General features: G+C 48.4%; 1 protein-coding gene across 1 annotated transcript in view; it reads left to right on the top strand.

Moving 5' to 3' along the window:
- LOC140729826 (polyunsaturated fatty acid 5-lipoxygenase-like) overlaps window positions 1–22,044 on the top strand; it is a 47,740-nt gene extending 25,696 nt beyond the window's left edge. The window contains exons 7-14 of the mRNA XM_073050038.1: window positions 5,376–5,516; window positions 8,839–9,042; window positions 9,881–9,967; window positions 13,583–13,752; window positions 16,718–16,839; window positions 18,588–18,688; window positions 20,059–20,229; window positions 21,218–22,044. Coding sequence (XP_072906139.1) covers window positions 5,376–5,516; window positions 8,839–9,042; window positions 9,881–9,967; window positions 13,583–13,752; window positions 16,718–16,839; window positions 18,588–18,688; window positions 20,059–20,229; window positions 21,218–21,397 — 1,176 coding nt within the window. The 3' untranslated portion in view covers window positions 21,398–22,044. The remainder of the gene's footprint in view (window positions 1–5,375; window positions 5,517–8,838; window positions 9,043–9,880; window positions 9,968–13,582; window positions 13,753–16,717; window positions 16,840–18,587; window positions 18,689–20,058; window positions 20,230–21,217) is intronic.
- Window positions 22,045–22,440: the final 396 nt, after the last annotated feature.

The raw sequence follows: 22,440 nt of genomic DNA, 5'->3' as shown, positions 1-22,440 counted from the left end.
GCCTTACAAGCCTGACTGAATTTTTTCAGGATGTGACTAAACACATTGATGAGGGTAAAGCCATAGATGTCATATATATGGATTTCAGCAAGGCATTTGATAAGGTACTCCATGCAAGGCTTATTGAGAAAGTAAGGAGGCATTGAATCCACGGTGACATTGCTTTGTAGATCCAGAATTGACTTGCCCACAGAAGGCAAAGAGTGGTTGTAGAAGGGTCATATTCTGCATGGAGGTCGGTGACCAGTGGTGTGCCTCAAGGATCTGTTCTGGGACCCTTACTCTTCGTGATTTTTATAAATGACCTAGATAAGGAAGTGGAGGGATAAATTAGTAAATTTGCTGATGACACGAATTGGGGGTATTGTGGATAGTGTGGAGGGTTGTCAGAGGTTACAGTGCAATATCGATAGGATGTAAAGCTGGGCTGAGAAGTGGCAGATGGAGTTCAACCCAGGTAAGTGTGAGGTGGTTTATTTTGGTAGGTCAAATATGATGGCAGAATATAGTATTAATGGTAAGACTCTTTGCAGTGTGGAGGATCAGAGGGATCTTGGTTACAAGTCCATAGGACACTCAAAGATGCCTCGTAGGTTGACTCTGTGGTTAAGAACGCATACGGTGCATTGGCCTTCATCAATCATGGGATTGAGTTTAGGAGCCGAGAGGTAATGTTGTAGCTATATAGGACCTTGGTCAGACCCCACTTGGAGTACTGTGCTCAGTTCTGGTTGCCTCACTACAGGAAGGATGTGGAAACCATATAAAGGGTGCAGAGGAGATTTACAAAGATGTTTCCTGGATTGGGGAGCATGCGTTATGAGAATAAGTTGACTAATCTTAATCTTTTCTCCTGGGAGCAACAAAGGATGAGAGGTGACCTGATAGAGGTGTATAAGATGACGAGACATTGATCGTGTGGATAGTCAGAGGCCTTTTCCCAGGGCTGAAATGGCTGACATGAGAGGGTGTGGTGACCCACTTCCCAGCGCATTCGAACCGGCTCACAAAGTGGCGCGCACCGGCATAGAGGCCGGTCCCAAAGAGGGTGCCAAGTCTGCTTCACCAGCAAGGGGAAAAGCCCGCGCGCCGGACGGGACTGTGAATACGTGCCCCCTACAGTATTCCCGCCCAGGGAGGGCGGGATCAGGAAGGCTTTAAAGCGAGGCCGCAAAGTTTGAATAAATCTCTTTTGCAACTGCAGCTCACCGACTACGTGTGGTTACTTCAGCGCTGCGTGTAGCACACCGCTACAGCTGGTGACCCCGATGGCCCAAATGATATTTGGGCCGAAGATGAACGACGCCGCATCTGTTCATGCAATTTCGTTAAAACTGCCAAGCTTCTGGACGCTGCGACCTCACCTACGGTTCCAGCAAGCAGAAGCCCAATTCCACATTCGGCAGATAACCTCGGATGCCACACGTTACTACTACATGGTGCGCTCCCTCGACCAGGAGACAGCGGCCCAGGTTGAGGAGTTCATACAGTCTCCCCCAGAGGATGGCAAATACACAGAATTCAAAGCCCTGCTCATAAGGACTTTCGGACTCTCACAGCGCGAACGAGCTGCCCGCTTACTGCACCTGGATGGTTTGGGAGACAAGCCGCCGTCGGCTTTGATGAACGAGATGCTCTCCCTGGCGGGAGGACACAAGCCCTGCCTCATGTTTGAGCAGGCATTCCTGGAGCAGCTGCCCGAGGACATTCACCTGCTGCTGTCCGTCGCGGATTTCAGCGACCCCCGGAAGGTGGCGGCCCGGGCGGAAGTGCTGTGGAAAGCCAAGAAGGAGAGTGGGGCGTCCATCGCACAGATCACCAGGCCACGCTCCCAGCAGCAAACCAGACCAGGCCCGGCCACAGAGCCCGCTAACCCCAGGGGGAGGGGTGAGGAGACCAATGAACAATGGTGTTTCTACCACCAGCGTGGGGCGCAGAAGCCTGCCGCTGTAGCCCGCCCTGCAAGTTCCCGGGAAACACCAGGGCCAGCCGCCACTGATGGCTACGGCGGCTGGCCATCGGGATAGCTTCCTGTATGTGTGGGACAAGCAGTCGGGACGCCGCTTTTTGGTCGACACCGGAGCCGAGATCAGCATCTTACCTCCGACGAGTTACGACACCCGCAACAGGGCACCGGGTCCCACCCTGAGGGCCGCGAACGGCAGCACAGTAAGGACCTATGGCACTCGTACGGTGCAGCTACAGTTCAGCTCCGGCCAGTTCACGTGGGACTTCACTCTGGCCGCCGTAGCCCAACCGCTCCTGGGAGCGGATTTTTTGCGAGCGCACAGCCTACTGGTCGACCTGCCCAGGAAGAGACTGGTTCACGCCGAGACCTTTCAAACGTTCTCCCTGGGAGAAGCCCAGTTGCCGGCCCCACACCTGGACTCCATCACGATGTCCGACAACGACTTCACCTGGTGGATTTCCCATCGGTTCTGGCACCGCAGTTCACGGCAGCCATGCCCAGACACGGCGTACAGCACCACATCCCGACACAGGGACCACCCCTCCACCCCTGTGCTCGAAGGCTTCCCCCGGATAAGCTCCGACTGCCAAAGGAGGAGTTCAAGAGGGTGGAGGAATTGGGGATCATATGGCGGTCCGACAGCCCATGGGCCTCCCCCCTGCACATGGTGCCCAAAGCGACAGGGGGCTGGAGACCATGCGGCGACTACCACAGGCTGAACGAGGCTACAACACCAGACCGCTACCCTGTGCCGCACATTCAGAACTTTGCAGCAAACCTGCACGGCGCACGGATCTTCTCCAAGGTAGACCTCGTCCGAGGATACCATCAAATCCTGATGCATCCTGACGACATCCCCAAAACAGCACTCATCACCCCGTTCGGCCTTTTCGAGTTCCTCTGCATGCCGTTCGGCCTAAAGAATGCAGCAAGGACGTTTCAGCGGTTAATGGACGCGGTGGGATGCGACCTGGACTTCGCTTTCATCTATTTGGACGACATCCTCATAGCCAGCAGCAGTCGTCAGGAGCATCTGTCCCACCTCCGTCAACTCTACGCCCAACTGAGTGAATATGGCCTGACAATCAACCCGGCCAAATGCCAGTTCGGGCTCGACACCATCGACTTCCTGGGCCACAGGATTACTAAAGATGGGGCAACCCCTCTGCCCGCCAAGGTAGACGCAGTCCGCCATTTACCCCGACCCGACACAATCAAAGGCCTTCAAGAATTCGTGGGTATGGTAAATTTCTACCACCGCTTCCTCCCTTCAGCTGCCCGAATCATATGCCCCCTGTTCGCCCTGATGTCCGGTAAGGTCAAGGACATTACCTGGGACGAGGAGTCCGCCACCGCTTTCATTAAAACCAAAGAAGCCTTGGCAAACGCCACGATGCTAGTGCACCCCAGAATGGACGTCCCTACCGCCCTCACAGTGGACGCATCCAACACGGCAGTTGGTGGAGTGCTGGAACAACTCATCGAGGGTCACTGGCAACCCCTGGTGTTTTTCAGCAAACACCTGCGACCACCCGAGCTCAAATACAGTGCTTTCGACTGGGAACTGTTGGCGCTATACCTGGCAATCCGGCATTTCAGGTACTTCTTAGAAGGAAGGCCCTTCACCGCGTTCACGGACCACAAACCACTTACCTTCGCGTTCACGAAGGCATCCGACCCCTGGTCGTCCCGCCAGCAGCGACATCTGTCCTTCATCTCCGAATACACGAAGGATGTCCGGCATGTCTCGGGAAAGGACAATGTCTTGGCAGATGCCCTCTTCCGCCCTAACATCCAGGCCCTGTCCCAGGGGGTAGACTATGAAGCGCTGGCGGAGGCGCAGCAGGCAGACGAGGAGATCCCTAGTTACAGGACTGCAGTCTCTGGTTTGCAGCTCCAGGACCTCCCCGTAGGCCCAGGTGAGAGGACCCTACTCTGTGACGTCACCACCGGCCAACCCTGTCCCGTCGTCCCGGCTGCGGCGCGTTTTCGACTCCATTCACAACTTAGCACACCCCTCCATCAGGTCAACCATCCGGATGGTCTCCAGCAGGTTCATTTGGCACAGACTCCGCAAGCAGGTCAGTGAATGGACCAAGACGTGCATACACTGCCAAACAGCCAAGGTGCAGCGGCACACCAAAGCTCTGCTGCAGCAGTTCCACCCCACCCGCCGGCGTTTCAACCACATTCATGTGGATATCGTGGGCCCCCTGCCAGTGTCGCGAGGAGTGCGGCACCTCCTGACTATCGTGGACCGATTCACAAGATGGCCAGAGGCGATCCCGCTCACGGACACCACCTCTGAATCTTGCGCCCAGGCACTGATTGCCACCTGGGTATCTCGCTTTGGGGTACCGGCCCACATTACCTCCGACAGAGGCGCCCAGTTCACCTCCAGCCTGTGGTCAGCTATGGCCAGCCTTTTGGGGACACAGCTGCACCACACAACTGCCTACCACCCACAGTCAAACGGCCTGGTGGAGCATTTCCACCATCACCTAAAGTCGGCTCTCATGGCCCGCCTCAAAGGGCCGAACTGGGTGGACGAGCTTCCCTGGGTCCTGCTCGGAATCCGCACGGCGCCCAAAGACGATCTGCACGCCTCGTCGGCCGAGTTGGTGTATGGCGCACCCCTGGTCGTCCCAGGGGAGTTCATACCAGCCCCAAGGGGGCAAGAGGAAGAACCCGCAGCAGTCCTGGGCAGACTACGTGAGAGGCTCGGTAACCTGGCCCCTATACCCACTTCGCAGCATGGGCAGAACCCGACCTGCGTACCCAAAGACCTGCGAAACTGTAAGTTCGTTTTTGTATGACGGGGCGGACATCGGGCACCACTACAGCAGCCCTACGAGGGGCAGTCAGAACATAACGGGTCCACATTCGTACTGAACATTGAGGGGAAAGAGGAGGTTTTCACGGTGGACCGACTCAAACCGGTCCATTTGGACGTGGCGCAGCCGGTCGAGATTCCGGCACCGCAGCACAGAGGCAGACCTCCCAGAGTCCGACCCAGACTGTGGACATTGGGGGGTGTATCGCTGGTTCTGGGGGGGTGGTTTATGTGGCGAAAATAGAGTGTTATTGGTAGCTCTAGGTAATTTCTATAGTAATGACATGTTCGGCACAGCTTTGTGGGCCGAAGGGCCTGCATTGTGTTGTAGGCTTTCTAGGTTTCTATGTTTCGATAACAAATAAACTAGCCAAGTTTTGCAGATGACACAAAATTACGGGGGTGAGCTGATAACATTCAGACAGCAGAATCAATGCAGTTAGATCTGAACAAAATCCAGTTATGCCTTCCTCTGAAGGACTTTGAGAATTAGACAGGGAGTGTCAAGGATACCTCCTCTTGTAAGATTCCTTTACACAGACACTGAAGCGACCGTTCCTCGTTCTCTTCCAGAATGGCAATATCTTCATCGTTGACTACGTGTTACTGAATGGAATTGCAGCCAACACAAAGCCAAATCAGCAATACCTCGAAGCACCGATGTGTCTCTTGTACCTGAATCCAAGAAATGAATTAGTTCCCATTGCAATCCAGGTATGGACTCTAATCCTCCTCTTCCCTTTCCCTCTGCAACCCTCCTTTTCTCATTCTCCCTTCTCCACCTCTTTCCCTCACACGCTACTCGCCATTCATCTCCCACCACCCTCAACCTCCATCTCCCTCCCTCTCCCTCACCCCCGTCTTGCATACACCCCTCATCATGCACATACCCCAACTATCACCTGCCCCCATCTATCAACCCATGTCCATCACCCACCCATCTATCACATCCCCTGTCTGTCACATCCTCCAGTTATCACCTTTTCCCCCAACTATGACACCCCACCACGTCTATCACCCTCCCCCATCTATCAGCACCCCCTGTCTGTCACCCTTCTGTGTCTCACACCCTATCTCTCGCCCACCCCATCCCTCACACAACCCCAGTCTCTGATCCCCACTCATCAGTCTTTCACACAACTCTCGTCTCTCACACCCCACCATCTTTCACAGTATGTCTCACCTCTTATAGCCCCCACCCACCCTGTCACTCTCCCATGTCTCTCACTCCCAACTTCTCTCATCCCCATTTCTCACCCCTCCCAGGTCTTACAAACCCCACCCCATCAACACTACTTCTCCTCCTACAGAAGCCACTCCAGTTTCCCAGCAGGTAGTTTGCAGAAAGCTTGATGACCCTCGGCCCTCCCAATCACTAGAGCCTCCTGTCGTAGGATCTCCAAACTGGACCTTCTGAGCAATTCTGTGTTCCCTACTTGGCTGAAGCATTCAGTCTTACTCGCTGCAGTTTCCAGCCCTGATGTCTGTCTTTCCTTCCTCACGGCCCACCCCATCATGTTACTGGAAGCTGCACAGCAAATCTTTCAGTGAAGGGAATTATTGCTGCTAGAAAGTTTTAATAGGAGTCACCCACTCCCATCAGCTCGATCAAATGCCCTACTGAGCCAATCCCTTCTGCCCACAAGATATTCCTATCTCTCCATTTCCTGCACCTCCATATGCCTATCCAAGAGCCTCAGACTCCTCTGTCATACTTAACCCCACCACCACCCCTCACAGTGTATTCCAGGTGACCACCAGTCTTTAAAAATATTGAACCGCAATTCCCCTTTGAACTTAAACTCTCTCATCTTAAATGCATGCCTTCTTGGATTGAACATTTCAACCCTGGTGGAAAGATACCATCTGTCTTAAAAATCAACGCATCTCAGAAACTTATAAGCCTCTGTCGGGCCTTCCCTCAACCCCACCGCTGCTTAGGAAACAATTTAAATTTGCCCAGCCTCTCCTTACGGTGCATGCGCTCTAAGACAGGCAGCATCACTGTAAATCTCTACTGTGCCCTCTCCAAAGCCTCTAATCGGTGAAGGGAAAAGGCAAGGCTATATGGGAGGGGAGAGACAGATTGATCTCGGAGTAGGTTAATGGATTAGCAGAATATTGTGGGCCAAAGGGCCAGTAGTGTGTTCCAGAGCTCCATGTTCTATGTACTCTGATGTATCTAGAATTTTATAAAGCTTTCAAAGATTTGTTTTATCTGTCAAGTGTACATCGAAACATACAGAGAAATGCATCTTTTTGCGTTAAATCAAATCAGTGAGGATTGTGCTGGGCAGGCCGCAGTTGTTGTCATCATAGTATGTCCACTACTCAATAGCCCTGACCGTACATCTTTGGAAATGCGTCTTTGAAACGTGGGAGGAAAGCAAAGCACCTGGAGGATACACACACGGTCATGGGGTGAACATACAAACTCCTTCTAGACAACGACGGTGATCGAACCCTAATCAGTGAAAGCTGGTGTTGTGAGTGATTGTGCTACACTACCAACCTGCAACGTAACTTTCTGACTCATGAACTCAGTATCTCGACTAATAAAGGCAAGCATGCCTTCTGAGATCTTTACCACCCGAACAACCTGTGCAGCCACTTTCAGAGAGTTATGGATCTGGACTCCAAAGCCCCTCTGTACAACACTCGTATTAACATTGTGCTGGCTCTTCACATTTGAGCTAGCAAAGTGCAATACTCCACATTAGCTCGGGTTAAACTCTATCCGCCTTTTCTCCACACATCTCTACAAGTGATCTATATGCTGCTGTATTCTTTGCCAGTCTTACACACTATTTACAACACACCAATCTTCAGATCATCTGCAAACCTAATCACCTACCAACATATTCATCCAGATCACTTATAAACATTCAAACAGCAGAGGTCCCTGCATGGATCCCTGCAAAGCACCACTATTCACAGAGTTCCAGTCATTGCAAGTCCGATCAATCACTACGCTCTGTCTTCTGTGGACAAGCCAGTTTTGAATCCAAATAGTCAAGTCACTGTGGATACCATGACTCTTAATCTTCTGGATGAGCCTTTCCTGAGGAACCTTGTCAAAGGCCTGACTAAAATCCACGTAGACAATCTTCATCACACTCCACCTTCATCACCCACCCTCGTCACCTTGTCAAAAATCCAATCAAGGTAGTAAGACACAACTCGTCCTGCACAAAGCCAAGCTGACTGTCCCAAATTAGGCCACACTTTTCCAATTGCTGGCACATCCAAGCCCTAAGAATTCTCTGCAATAACTTCCCCACCACTGATGTGAGATTTCCTCTAGAGGGGTATATAGTTTCCAGGATTATCTCTGGTTACCTTATAAAATATAGGAACAACCTTAGCTACTGACCAGTCCAACAGTATCTTGCCTGTGGCCAGAGAGGACACCAAGGTGACACATGGATAAAAGGAAAACGGAGGGCTATGTGTGAGGGAAGCATTAGATTGATCTTAGTCAAGGTGTAGAGGTCAACACCACTTCATGGGCCAAGGCACACGGTACTGCCATACCAGAGACACGTGGTGCATGCAGCAGGAATATTCCATGTTCTGAGCTCTTGATCAAGGCTCCAGCATTCTCAGCTCTTTCCTCTCAATAATCTGGGGTATAACTCATCAGACTCTGGGACCTAGCCACTGTAATGTTCTTTAGACTGTATTTCCTCATGATAACTGGCCCTTTGAGTGTAAAATTCTCTCCCTCCATCTTTTCGGGAGGGACCACCTCAACATAGTTCATAACTCTGCAGTGTGGGACATGAGGTTCTCAATCACCTGGGATTCACCACCACCCTGGGTAGCTGTTAACAACAGATGCAGGAAATCAGGCACAATACAACAAACTGCCGAAAGGACTCAGCAGGTCAGGTGGCATCTATTGAGAATCTCTTGTGTTTCTGATCTGTGTACATTGCTCTGTTAACGGAGGGATTCAGTTGGCCCTGTCCCTCAATTTTCTTCAAAATCCTTTCGGCTCACAGCAAATATCATCTGTAAATTGTGTGTTTGACAGCTCAAACAGGAGCCGGGTCCAGAGAACCCCATCTTCCTTCCGACGGACAGCAAATACGACTGGCTGCTGGCCAAGGTCTGGGTTCGTCACGCTGATACACAGGTCCACCAGCTCGTCTCACACCTGCTGAACACTCATCTGTTTGCCGAAGTCTTCTGCATCGCCACCCTCCTGAAGCTTCCGAGCGCACACCCGATCTTTAAGGTATTTTCAGATGGTCTATTGTACTGAACAGGGGAGCCTTTCCAGTGACAGAAGCATTGCCGGGATTCGCCAGAGTTCGATCTCCTCCGCGTATAGAGGTGTCCACGGTGATTTCTGTTGTGTGTGGAGATTAGAATGTGCAAGAAGAACCGGCCGACCGTGGCAGATGTCTGACGAATCCCATTTGCTTGTCCAGTCCATGTCCCTCCATCTCCTGCCTGTCTGAAGGCTTCGCAAAGACCTGTGTTGTATCTGCCTCCACCACCACCCCAGCCAGCGCATTCCAGATACCCACCATTCGTTGTTTGAAAACCTGCCTGGCAAATGTTACTTTTGCCTTCCCCCTCTCACCTTAAATCAATGCTCATTAGTATTTCACATCTTATCTCCGGGAAAATTGTGTGTGTGTGTGTGTGTGTGTGTGTGTGTGTGTGTGTGTGTGTGTGTGTGTGTGTGTGTGTGTGTGTGTGTGTGTGTGTGTGTGTGTGTGTGTGTGTGTGTGTGTGTGTGTGTGTGTGTGTGTGTGTGTGTGTGTGTGTGTGTGTGTGTGTGTGTGTGTGTGTGTTTTTGCCTTCTGCTTTAACGAAAGCTGGTGATGCACCTCAGAGACGAGCAATGGAAACACGCGTGTGAGACGTTCCATCAGTGACAAGGATGAGCTGAAGATCTTGCTCACATCCCGTTAACTAATGTACACCGTAGCCACTTACTTAAAGTGTTTGAATTATGGGGCAGACTTGCCGCCTCTCAATGTGCAGCAGAAATGGCCGATGACATTGCTTGTGTCTTTATCTTGGGTAAAGTTACTCAAAATGTGCTCAAACCTTTAATATTACAGCTTCTGATGCCTCACCTGAAATTCACTTTACACATCAACACCGAAGCAAGAGGTCTCCTGATCTCAGAGGGTGGGATCTTTGATCAGGTGAGCATCTTATTTCAATACTTTTTTTAATTGAAAGAGTTTTTTTGTAACTTCCACACCAGGACTACCAGACTCAAAGGTAATTACCTTCCTCAAGTAGTGAAGCTGACTGACGTCACCAACCACTAACCCACCCCTCCACAACCCCACCATCACTACCTCTGCCACTGTGGTTCCACAGTGAGCGTCCAGTAATCCAAGAGTCTGGAGGCTGATGTACTGGACTGTCAGTCACCTTATGTACAGACACTCCTGTGCCCAGCATCACTCTGCGGACATGCAATCAATCGGTGTACTGTACATAAGCTATCTTATATATTTATATTTATTGTGTGCTTTTATTATTGTGTTCTTTATCTCATTGCATGTTTTTGTCCTGCATTGGATCTGGAGTAACAATCATTTCATTCTCATTTACACTTGAGTCTTGGAAATGACATTAAACAATTTTGAATCTTGAGGGTTCAAAGTCACATAGTCGCGCACCACAGAAACAGGCCATTCGGCCCACCACGACCATACTGACACACACTAATTCCCTTGGCCAGGACTTTGTCTGTAGTCTTTTATCACTGACCCGAGAGCTTGTCCTGATATTTCTTAAACACTGTGATCACCTTCGCCTCTGGCACTGTGTTCCTGATTCCAACATCCTTCCAGGTTAAAAACAATGTTCCTTGCAACCCCGTAACCATTTCACCCCTGAAGTTAATACTTGTCCCTGGGTCTTAGACGCAATAACCACCGAGAAAAATTCACCCAGTCGATCTCTTCCCTCAAACCTCTCCATGGCCTGCCTCGGCCTCCTCCACTCCGAGGAAAACGGATCCACAACTCTTGTCTCTCCTCATAACTCAATCCCTCCATTCCAGGCTACGTCCTGGGTAATCCCTCAGCTTCCTCTTCCATTCAGTGTACTGAGCTGACCAGAACTCCACACGATCCACCATCTGTGTTTGCACCTCCCTGCTCCTGTGTTCATGTGTTCTGTCTAATGAAAACAAGTTTCCCATCTGCCTTCACCACCAGTCTATCTACGTGTGCTTCCACCTTCCACATTCCTGACAAGTGTTCCACCACCACCCTCCCCCCCCGATCCTTGGCCCTCCTGTGCAACCACATACCAACAGCCCCACATTATCATGTTGTGTCTACCCATGAGCTACCAAGACTGAACTCTGTTTGATTTTACCCTACCCGGTCACACTCTGACCTTCACCATCCTGTTGTCATGACAACATCACCACCATCAGTTCTGTCCCGTGTAACCTGTGAGCTTATTGAACTTCCCAAATTCCCATTCAAGTTCTCCGACAACTCTGATTCATAGTGTGAGCTCACATCAGCAAAGTGACCATGTTGGGGTCCTGGATTGTGGCAGTAGTGTAGGTGACTCTGGTTGGGATTACCAGGTTTGTGAATATGGGGAGGACTGAGTCCAGATCTGGGATCTGGAGTGCTCGTGTGCTTCCAGCTCCCTTTAATCTCACTGGCTGACTGGGAAAACTTACGCCACTGTATTACATGTTCAGAAATCCCAGCGACATCCTTGTAAATGTTGTCTGTGCTCTTTCAACCTTATTTAGATCTTTCCTGTAGGTAGGCAACCAAATCTGCACACAATACTCCAAATTAGGCCTGCACAACATCTTATATGACTTCATCATAACACCCAATCTCCAAAACTCAGTACTTTGATTGATGAAGGCCAATGTGCCAAAAGCTTTCTTTATGGCCTTATCTACTTGTGACACCACTTTCAATGAATAATAGACCTATAGTGGCAGATCCCTTTGTTCTGCCACACTCCTCAGTGCCCGACCGTTCACTGTGTCAGCCCTTCTCTGGCTGGTCCTACCGGTGCAAACTCATACTTGTCTGTATTAAATCCCATCTGCCATTTTCCAGCTGGTCCAGGTCCCACCCCAAGCTTTGATAATCTTCCTCGCTGTTCACTACACCCCCAGTCTTGGTGTCATCTGCAAATTTGTTGATCCACTTTACCACATTATCATCCAGATCATTGATATAGATGACTAACAACAAAGAACCCAGCACCAATCCCCACGGTACTCCACTAGTCACAGGCCTCCAGTCAGAGAGGTAAACCATCTGCTTCCACTCTCTGGCTTTTGCCACAAAGCCAATGTCTACTCCAATTTACTACCTCATCTTGAATGCCGAGCGACTGAACCTTTTTGACAAGCCTCCATGTGGGACCTTGTCAAATGCCCTGCTAAAGTCCATGTAGACAACATCCACTGCCTTACCTGCATTCACTTTCCTAGTAGTTTCCTCGAAAAACTCTATAAGATTGGTTAGACATGACCAACCATGCACAAAGCCATGCTGACTATCCTTTATCAGTCCATGTCTATCCAAACCCCTGTAATCTGCATACGGTTCAGGAAGCTGATGTCGCCTTGCTTCACTTTTATAAGCTCTGTGACTGTCTCCTGAGTAGACACAAATGCAAAAATATAATTTAACATCTCCCCCATCTCTTTAGCTTCCATACATGGATAACCATTCTGATCTTCCACAGGACCAATTTTATCCCTTGCAATCCTTTTGCTCTGAACATATCTGTAGAATCCCTTAGGATTCTCCTTCACCTTGTCTGGTAGCGCAATCCAATGCTCTCTTTTAGCCCTCCTGATTCCTTTTTTAAGTGTTCTCTGTATTTCCTATACCCCATAAGCACCTCATTTATTCCTAGTTGCCAATACCTGCAATGCACTTTCGTTTGTTTCTTAACCAGGGCCTCAATACCTCTTGAAACCCAAGGTTCCCTACACTTGTTATCTTTACTGTTTATTCTGATAGGCATAAAGCTTTGTACTCTCAAAATTTCACTTTTGAAGGTCTCCCACCTACCAAGTGCAGCTTTGCTAGAAAGCAGCCTGTCCCGATCCACACTTGCCAGATAATTTCTGATACCATCAAAATCAACGGTTTCAACATAGAACTTCTGAAAGTCCATTTACTGTTTCCTCATTCATGACAAGGTGTCCCAGGGGGCATGTTTAGAAAATGCCTCTTCACACTCCCACTGCTCAATGTCTTGCAGGTAGAGGTAGGGCAATGAGTGGGCTTCGGTAACAGGTCTCCCAGTGTCTGCTACCAGGTACTGTGTTCCGCATGTGTTCAAAGGATGCTCCCGGAGAGTTCCTGTAGTGTTCTGCACCGGTATGGGCAGCAGGTCTTCAGCTGGACAGGAGACTCTGCAGATGCTGGAAATCCAGAGCAACAGACACAAAATGCTGGAGGAACTCAGGAGGCCAGGCAGAGCATCTATCGAGGGGGATAAAGATTAGACGTTTCAGGCAAAGACACTTAATCAGCACTGGAAATGAAGGGGCAAGAAGCCAGGATAAGAAGCTCTCACCTGGTCTCACCTGTCACCTGCCATCTTGTAGTCATTCCCCTCCCCCACCTTACTCTGCATTCTTCCCACTTCCTTTCCCAGTCTGATGAAGGGTTTTCACCTGATTATTGTTTATTCCCCTCCATAGATGCTGTGGGTTACTCTGGGTTTCAGCTACTTTGGTTCCTGGCTGACTCATTCCCCTCCCAGTGTCGTGCCAGGTCAAACACTCCGATCTGTCATTCCAGGCTTTTTCTACGGGAGGAACGGCCAAACTGAAAATCCTGCAGCGTGCTCTGGCGAACACGACCTACTCATCTCTGTGCCTCCCGGACAATGTAGCCTCTCGAAGAGTGGACAAGATCCCCAACTACTATTACAGAGATGACGCTCTGAAGATCTGGCACGCCATCAACAAGTGAGAGAGTCTATCGCTAAATGTTCTCCCTCTCCGATATCTCTCCCATTTTACACAGCACTGGCCATTAAATCCCTCATGGGAAAGGAACACAGGTCACTCCACTGGGCACCAATGTCACAGCTTCCATCACCATCATGGATGATAACTGGAGCTCTCCACGTAGGAGGTGCTGGGACCACTTACCAGGAGTTCCCCGGTGTGGGCAGGCAGCCACTTTATCACAGTGCCTCTGTAGAGTTACTATGAATGGTGTTAACAACAGGGAGGAGGAGGATGATGGTGCCAGAGGTTGGAGCATCAAACAGTACAGTTCAGAAACAGGCCATTCGGCCGTCATCTCTGTGCTGACCACAATAGAAAGTTACCCATAAGAACATTAGAGTATAAAATAGGAGCAGAAGTAGGCCATTCCATCATCACTGATTTATGTTCCCTCTCAATCACATTCTTCTATCTTCTCCCTTTATGACTGACACCCTTACTAATGAGGAACCAATCAATCTCGGCTTGAAATAAAGTACATTCTGGTTAACTGGGACACATCAGGAACAGTACATTTTGGCCCAATTAAGCAGCTGTTTCATCGAAATAGTTAAAAAGGTAGAAAAATGATAAACTTCTATATAACTAAGAAATTATATATGTAAATAAAACAGAAAAAAATTAGAACATTACAGCATTATAAACCTGTGTCTTAGTTCCTGATTGTTTTCGATGGTGGAATCTGTCCAGTGTATGTAAGCTGTCACAATCTTTTGATTGACTGTGATTGATTAAATTCAGTGCAAGCACCTAGTGCAGACTCTAAACTCCCTTCAAATAATGCTGTCGATGATTTTATCACATAATTCTTCAATTTCATTGTAACCTTCAAAGTGATTGCCAATACATTTCAATTATTTGTAGTACATAACCTGTTGACAAACTGAAATCATTTCATATGCACTTCCAGCTGTTTCTGGCATCTCCAAGTCTGAATGTTTGAAATCGCAGAGAGCAACACAATTCTGAATTGTCTTACTGATTATTTCTCACCAACTGTCAGTGACAAAATCCATTGCTTGGTGAACAGAAACACAAGCAACTGACACTATTTAAAAACCATTTGCTCTAAGTACGGTGGAGTGTCTAACAGTCAGAAAATTCCAGGTGACAGATGTGAGTTACAAGCTGTTTGGCAACAGCCTCCTGTCCCAATTAACTAGCAGATTGTCCCAAATAAATGGAGGGAATCCTGGTTATTTTCTCTATTAGTTTTTGTTTTTCAAGAAATAAGCAGCTGCCTCGATTAACCGATGGCTCAATTAACCAGAATCCAATGACGTGGCCTTGCCAACTGTCTGTGGCATTGAATTCCACAGATTCACCATTTGACACTCAGTATAAAAACTGTCAAGTCAGGTTGCAGCTGCATCTCATTTTGATTAGCAGAACATCACCAGGGGTGCAAGTCTGCCATCTGCCCTCTTTACCACCTGTTACATCTTTCGGGTAGCTGTAGACTTGCACCCCCCCTCCCCCACGATCCGTCTGCCCCTCACCATGCTCCCGTGGATCCTGCCCTTCAATGTGAATGGCCAGGAGGCCTATTCTGCCCTCCTCTGTAATGTGTTTATTAATGTACTGATGACGGCTGGGGGACTCCACTCAGCGGCTGGTTGTGCTTGTGGGATAACCACCCCTCACCCACACAAACTGTGCAGCTGTTCACAGCTGGACTTGACAGCTGCTGAACCCCGACACCTTATCCTGCACCCAGAACCCTTCACCAGCCAGCTGGTCAGTGCTCACTATCTACGTCAGATTCACAAAAACATCGACCAAGCCCTCTCGGGGTAAACTGCTCCAAACGATGAAGGCATGTGGGGGCAGATGTGAACGGTGGGAGTGTGTGATGCGGAACTGGTGTTCTTCTGGCATCAGTGCTGGGAGCTCTGTTATCAAGTCAGAGTGTTGTGGCAGAGAGTCCCTTTGGCCCATCTAGTCCATTCTACCTTGATTTCTGTCTCATCCCATCCAACTGCACCTGGATACCTGCCCTCATATCCCTCCCATCCGTCCCTGTCCAAATTTCTGTCAAAGATATTGCAATCAAGCTGACATTCACCACGTCACGAGCAGCTCATTCCCCACTCACACTGCCCTCTAAGTGAAGAAATTCCCTCTCACGTTCCCTTTAAATATTTCACCTTTAACCCATGACCTCTATTTCTGATCGCAGCCCTCAGTGGAAAAACAAACCTACTTCCATTAATTGTAGCTCTGACTCTCAAATTTTGTACACCTCTATCAAATCTTCCCTCATTTTCCTACACTTCAGGAAATAAAGTCCCAACCAGTTCAACCTTTCCCTATAACCAAAGTCTTCCTATTCACAGTAAAATCCTTGTAAATGTCTCCTGCTCTGATTTGGGCAAAGATGTCAGTGTTTTTGTAATTGTCCTGAAATTCTCTGCACTACCCTTCAGCTCTCTCCACACTGCTCTGTGCCTCCCTCTGGGGGGAAATTCACCGTCTGAATGTCATCTGATTTTCAATTCCAGGAAAGTGATGTCCCAACCTGCGCGACCAGCAACAACTCGACCATCCTGCCCGACCACTTCCGTAGTGGCCCTTCCCTTCCTCATCCCCTTCTCTCCCACCCTCCCTCCCTCCTAATTCCCACCTGTGTTCACTTCAAAACTCTCTCCTTCACTTACTTCCTCGCACACTTCCTCCAACCCACTCTCAATCTCTCCCTCTCCATCACTCTCATCCCCACTCCTTTCCTCCCTCTCCCACCCTTCCTGTTTCACTCCATTCATTGTCTCTCTCCCTCTGTCCCTCTCTCCCTAAATCACTCCTTTCATTGTCCCCTCACTCACATCCTCTCTCCAGTATTGTTTGTCGGTTTTCTGGTGTTAAACCAGTGCGGCCTCGGTTTCTCCTCCATTTCCAGCAGTTTGCTCTCCTTCTCTCAAAGGTTCGTGGCAAACATCATTGACATTTACTACAAGAGCGATGAATCCGTCCAGGAGGATGAGGAAATTCATGAATGGGCAAAGGAAATCTTCACTGAAGGATTCCTGGCTGAACAATCCTCAGGTTCCACTTCCAATTATCTGAATGATCTCCCTATCACTGTGCACTGTCTTCACCCCTCTTGATTTAATAAATTATGTATTGTGTGTCTTCTGCTCTGGGCCTACTGTCGGTTCACTGATTATGGGCAGCACACTGATCTCGGATTGTTATTGCGTCCTGGGACTCGGAATACTGACCCTCGGGTGACTGGTGAGGCCCGCGCGGAACTGGTGGACTCTGACACAGATGGAGGGAGCAGGGTTCTGGTGGGGTTGGGAGTACGTAATTTGCGTGTTACAGCCCGATGCAGTAAGCCAAGGTTCTGAGTGCTGTCCTATCAGGGCCAGAAGTTCAGAGGAGTTGGTGGGACGTTATCTTACAGTTGTGCAAGACTTTGGCGAGGTGCTTTGGGAATATTGTGTTCAGTTTTCCTCGTCCTGCAATACAAAACATGCCATTAATCTGGGAAGAATGCAGAGGAGATTTACAGAGATGTTGCCTGGTCTTGAGGGACTGAGTTATGAGAAGTTGAACAGGTTGTGTCTTTTTTATTGACTCATAATAGAATGTGTTTCTTCGTATTTATTGTGATTGCCAGCAAGGAAATAAATATGCTGGCATATATTTACTTAGAACTTTGAATGATGGGAGTACTTATAGAGCCGTCTAAAGGTGTAAAGAGGTTTTTGTGCAGTCGTTTTCACAGAGTGGGAGAGCAAGAACTAGAGAACATTGGTTTAAGGTGAAAGGGGAAAGATTTAAGAGCGACCCGAGGGGCAACTTCTTTGCCCCGAGTGTGGCCCATATGTGGAATGAGATGACAGAGGGAGTGGTTGAGGTAGGTATAGTGACAACCTTTAAAAAGCAATTGGACAAGTATGGATAGGAATGGTTTAGAGTGATAAAAGAAGGCAAGTGGAACTAGCATCAATGGGAATATTGGATATCATCCATTAGTTGGACTGAACAGCCTGTTTCTGTTCTGTGTGCCTGTATGACTCTGACATTAGAAGTCACGGGATCAGAATTAATCCACTGAGTCTGCTCACCATTGCATTGAGACTGATTTACTATTCCTCACAAACCCATTCTCCTGTCTTCATAGCATTTGACACCATCACTAATCAAGAGTCTATCAATCTCTGCTTTAAATGAACCCAAATGACTTGACCTCCACATCTGTCTGTGGCAATGTATTCCACTGAATCACCACCCTCTGGCTCAAGAAATCCCGTGTTCTCTGTTCGAAAGGGACGTCTTGTTCTGATCCACTGCCCTTTGGTCCTAGATTCCCCCAGTTTAGGAAACATATTCTCCATGTCTTCTCTATCTAGCCCCCAACCCCATTCTTGTAACCTCCAGCAGGTTCAGGCCCAGAGCAATCAAACGCTCCTCATACATGAACCCCTGCATCCCTGGGATCATTTTCTCGAACTACCTTTGGTCTCTTTCCAATGCCAGCACACCCTTTCTCAGATAAATGGTTCAGAACTGCTCACAATATGAGGTGAGGCTTGGTGTTATTTTCTAGACTGATAAAGTTGGAGGACTTTGGTTAATGTTTGTTTAGTAGTCCTCGAAACACAGGGACATGGACAGAGCAGTGTGAGGACCTCCACTCCCCGAACACTTTGACGGAGCAGAGGAAAGATTATTGGTGGGACAGGACCGTGAGATGACGCGCTCATGTCCACACATTGCGTACTCTGTGCTGAGTGATTGTTTGTCTCCCGTTAATTTCACTGATGGCTTCAATATTCTCTCTTTAGGTTTCCCCACGTCATTCTCCACCAAGGGCGATCTCGTCAAGTACCTGACCATGGTCATATTCACTTGTTCTGCCCAGCACTCTGCAGTGAATGTCGGACAGGTCAGCTCAGGTTTCATTGAATTTACACTCCACTGCATCAAGTAGAGCATGACTGGTCAGAAACAGACCTCACACAAACAGAGACATTCCGAGCAGTGTCTGGTGACTGAACACAATTTTCAGACCGTTAAGAATTCAGTCTGAGCTGGATATTACTCAGTAACGCACACAAGTAGCTGCAGGAACTCAACAGGTCAGATGCATCCACCAAGGGGAATAAACAGTTAACATTTCAGGCCGAGTCCTTTCATCAGGACTGGAAAGAAAGCTGACAGAGACCGGAATTAGATGCTGGGGGAAGGGAAAATAGTACAAGGTGCCAGGAGACAGGTGAGGATAGGTGACTGGGAGAGAGAGGAGAGCTGAACTGAGAAGCTGGGAGCAGATAGATAAAAGGTAAAGGGCTGGAGAAGAAGTCAATCACAGTGGAAAAGAAATAAGGAGACATACCTATCAAGAGGGAAGAGATGGGCAGTTGAGAAGGAGGGATTATAGGGGAGAGGATTTCTCAACCGTTTACTCCCAGCAGTCCTCTCCCTCACCAAAACGTCATTCCCTGCTCAATCAAAGCAATCAGAATGATGGGATGCACAGGAGCTCTCTTCTCTGATCCCAATCGTAGCATACAGTAAATAAGGCCATTCAGTCCATAATGCTCTGCTAGCCAAGAGTGTGGCTGACCATAATTTTATTACCAGTTTCCAACTGTTCTTTGCAGGAACTAATGTAATCTTTGGTTTCACAATTCCAAACACATTACATTCTGCCGTGGCTCAACAGGATTCATATGAGAAGCAATTTAAATGACTCTTGTTTATCTTTCCCCATTTCTAGCTCCATCCAAACTCCCAAGGTTATCCTGCTGAGCCAGATATTTCAGATGGTTCCCCAATCAAATATTTCTGGTATGATGACATGAAGATTGGTGGAGTTGTGGATAGTGTAGTAGATTGTCACGGGTTGAAAAGGACATTGACAGAATGCAGACCTTAGCTGAAAAGAGGCAGATAGAATTTAATCCAGAAATGTATGAAGTGATTCACTTTGGAAGGATCGATTTGAAGCAAAATACAAGTAGTGCGGAGGAACTGATGGATCTTAGGAGTAATGGAGGGTGAGATGTGTCTTAATGATAGTATAGGAGATTGTGAAAGACAATAAGGTATTTGATTGTGAGCTTTCACAGTAGAACAGAGAAGTACAATAGAATCAATTACAGTCTGTATGCTGAATGTGTGGCAAAGGGCCTATGCTACGATGCCATGTTCTGTTCCATGTTCTATGCACTTAGGTTGCTGTTACGAGACCGTGGTACAGCAAAACCTCAGGTAAGAGTAAGCATTGTATCTAACACCTGACTTATTTCACAGTTTGACTGGGGATCCTGGGTCCCAAACAGTCCTTCGACCATGCAGAAACCAGCACCCACAGAAAAGGGGAAAGTCACTGAGGAAGACATCTTAAACACTTTGCCGACGAAAAGTGCCTCGGTGCTGGTGCTTGCGACCATCCATCTGCTCAGTCGATCAGCTCCCTCTGAAGTAAGTAGTATAACACCAAAGGACCATAAGACACCTAGACGCCAACTCTGAGATGATGCCTTTCAATTACATGATGTCATTAAACTGGGAAGAGTGAAAAAGAGATTGAGTCTCTGGAGTTATAAGGAGAGGTTGGGCAGGTTAAGACTTTACTCCAGGAGTGTTGGAGACTGATGGGTGACCATATGGAGCTGTATATGATCATCAGGGGAACAGGTAGGTTACAGTCTTGCTCCCAGGGAAAGGAAACTAAAGACAAGGCACAGGTTTAAGGTGAGAGGGGAAAGTTTAGGGACAGAGCTTAGGGACATCTTCTGCACAGAGGGCTTGGAACAAGCTGCCAGACGACGTGGTTGAGGCAGGAACAATAACGATGGTTAAGGGACATCAGGACAGGCCCATGGACAAGTAAGTTTTAGAGGAACATGGGGAAATGGGATTAGCTTAGTTGGCATGGACCAGTTGATCTGAAGAGTCTGTTGCTGCACTCAGTTTTACTAATGGAGAAGAATATGGAACGCGATCTGTGTGGAGGGAGACCTGACTTACCTCAACTTGTAGTGAGTCAAGCCAAGGCTACCCATACATCACCAATGCTGCCGTTGTAAACACCACGTGGCCCGAGCACAGCTCCACCGTATGGAACAGCAAGGGAAGGGTCCGAGGGATTTTTATTCACATCAGTCATGGGGTGAAGGAAGCAGCCAACAGTCTACGTGGAGAGATCAGTGTCCATCGCACCAAGTCAGGATATGGAGAGGGGTATCAGGAAGTGTGTGTGTGTGTGTGTGTGTGTGTGTGTGTGTGTGTGTGTGTGTGTGTGTGTGTGTGTGTGTGTGTGTGTGTGTGTGTGTGTGTGTGTGTGTGTGTGTGTGTGTGTGTGTGTGTGTGTGTGTGTGTGTGTGTGTGTGTGTGTGTGTGTGTGAGTGTGAGTGATTACTGATTATTACCCCCATCCTTCAGGAATAAATCTCTCTACTTCCCGCAGACAAGCTTGGGTACGTACATGGAACAACGCTTCATTGAACCGGAAGCTAAGGAATGCATCGAGAAGTTCCAGAAAGAACTCGTGTACATCGAGAATGAGATAAAGAAGCGCAATGAGGGTCTTGAGCTGAAGTATGCGTACCTTATGCCAAGCGTCATCGAGAACAGTGTGGCGATATGAAGGCCCATCCCACCGCTGGCCATTGCTTCCTCTGTGCTTTATGCTTTGGGGTCAGATGAGAATTCAAGCTGCAAATTTCTATAGCGCTTATTGCCGAACTGACTCCACTTCTTCCTTCCTACCTTCCTCTCTCTGACCTGGATGAGGCAGATTTGACACCTACATCTCCTCAATGAATGCCAAGTCCCCTAATTCGCAATTGCCAGTGAGGGATCCTCCTCGAGACAGAATCCTCATCCAATGAACCTCTTCTGCATCCTCTCTAAAGCCTCCAAACCCTTGTAGTAACAGGGTGATCGGAACTGCTCCTGATACTCCGAGAGTGACCTTACCAAACTTTACTATGGTGCATATTACACTCGTGTACGCAGTGCACTGATCAATAAAGGCAAACGTGCTGTACGCCTTCTCCACCACCCTCTCCACTTGCACAGCAACTTGCAGCTATGGACTTGGACCCCAAGATCACTCTGGACATCTCTTCCCCCATCCCTCTTTCAGAACTGCGCATCATTTTCAGCTTTTTTTGTTATGGCTTCCAATTTCCAGCATATGCAGATTGCTGTGGGTGGCTTTCTGGCAGTGTTCTACCTGAACTTTGCACTCCGGGACTGCTGGGTTTCGCGCTGAATGTGATCATAAGGAGATTGCAATAAATGTGATCGATAAAACTCTGTGTCATTACAATTCTGAAAACTCTGAATGGTGCTTGGGTTACAAACTACCCTCTAAAGTTACTAAGTCATAGAACACCACAGCACACAAACATGCCCTTTGGCCCATTTAAACGTACAGTGAAATATGTTGCTTGCATCACCATCCAAGAAATTGCTGGGGGAAGCCAGTAAGTGTCGCCATGCTTCCAGCACCAACATAGCTTGGAGACAACTTACTAACCCTAACCTGTACATCTTGGGAATCTGATGGAAACCAGAGCACCCAGAGGAAACTGCAGAGGTCATAAAGGGAACGTACAAACTCAGTACACACAGTGGTGGAATTGAACACCAGAGACTGGCAATGTAGAGCATTCTGATGACAAC

The sequence above is a fragment of the Hemitrygon akajei genome, chromosome 6, assembly GCF_048418815.1.
Source record: "Hemitrygon akajei chromosome 6, sHemAka1.3, whole genome shotgun sequence".
Taxonomy (NCBI): domain Eukaryota; kingdom Metazoa; phylum Chordata; class Chondrichthyes; order Myliobatiformes; family Dasyatidae; genus Hemitrygon; species Hemitrygon akajei.
Note: the sequence above shows the minus strand (reverse complement) of the source record. Positions and strands in the feature narration are given on the sequence as shown.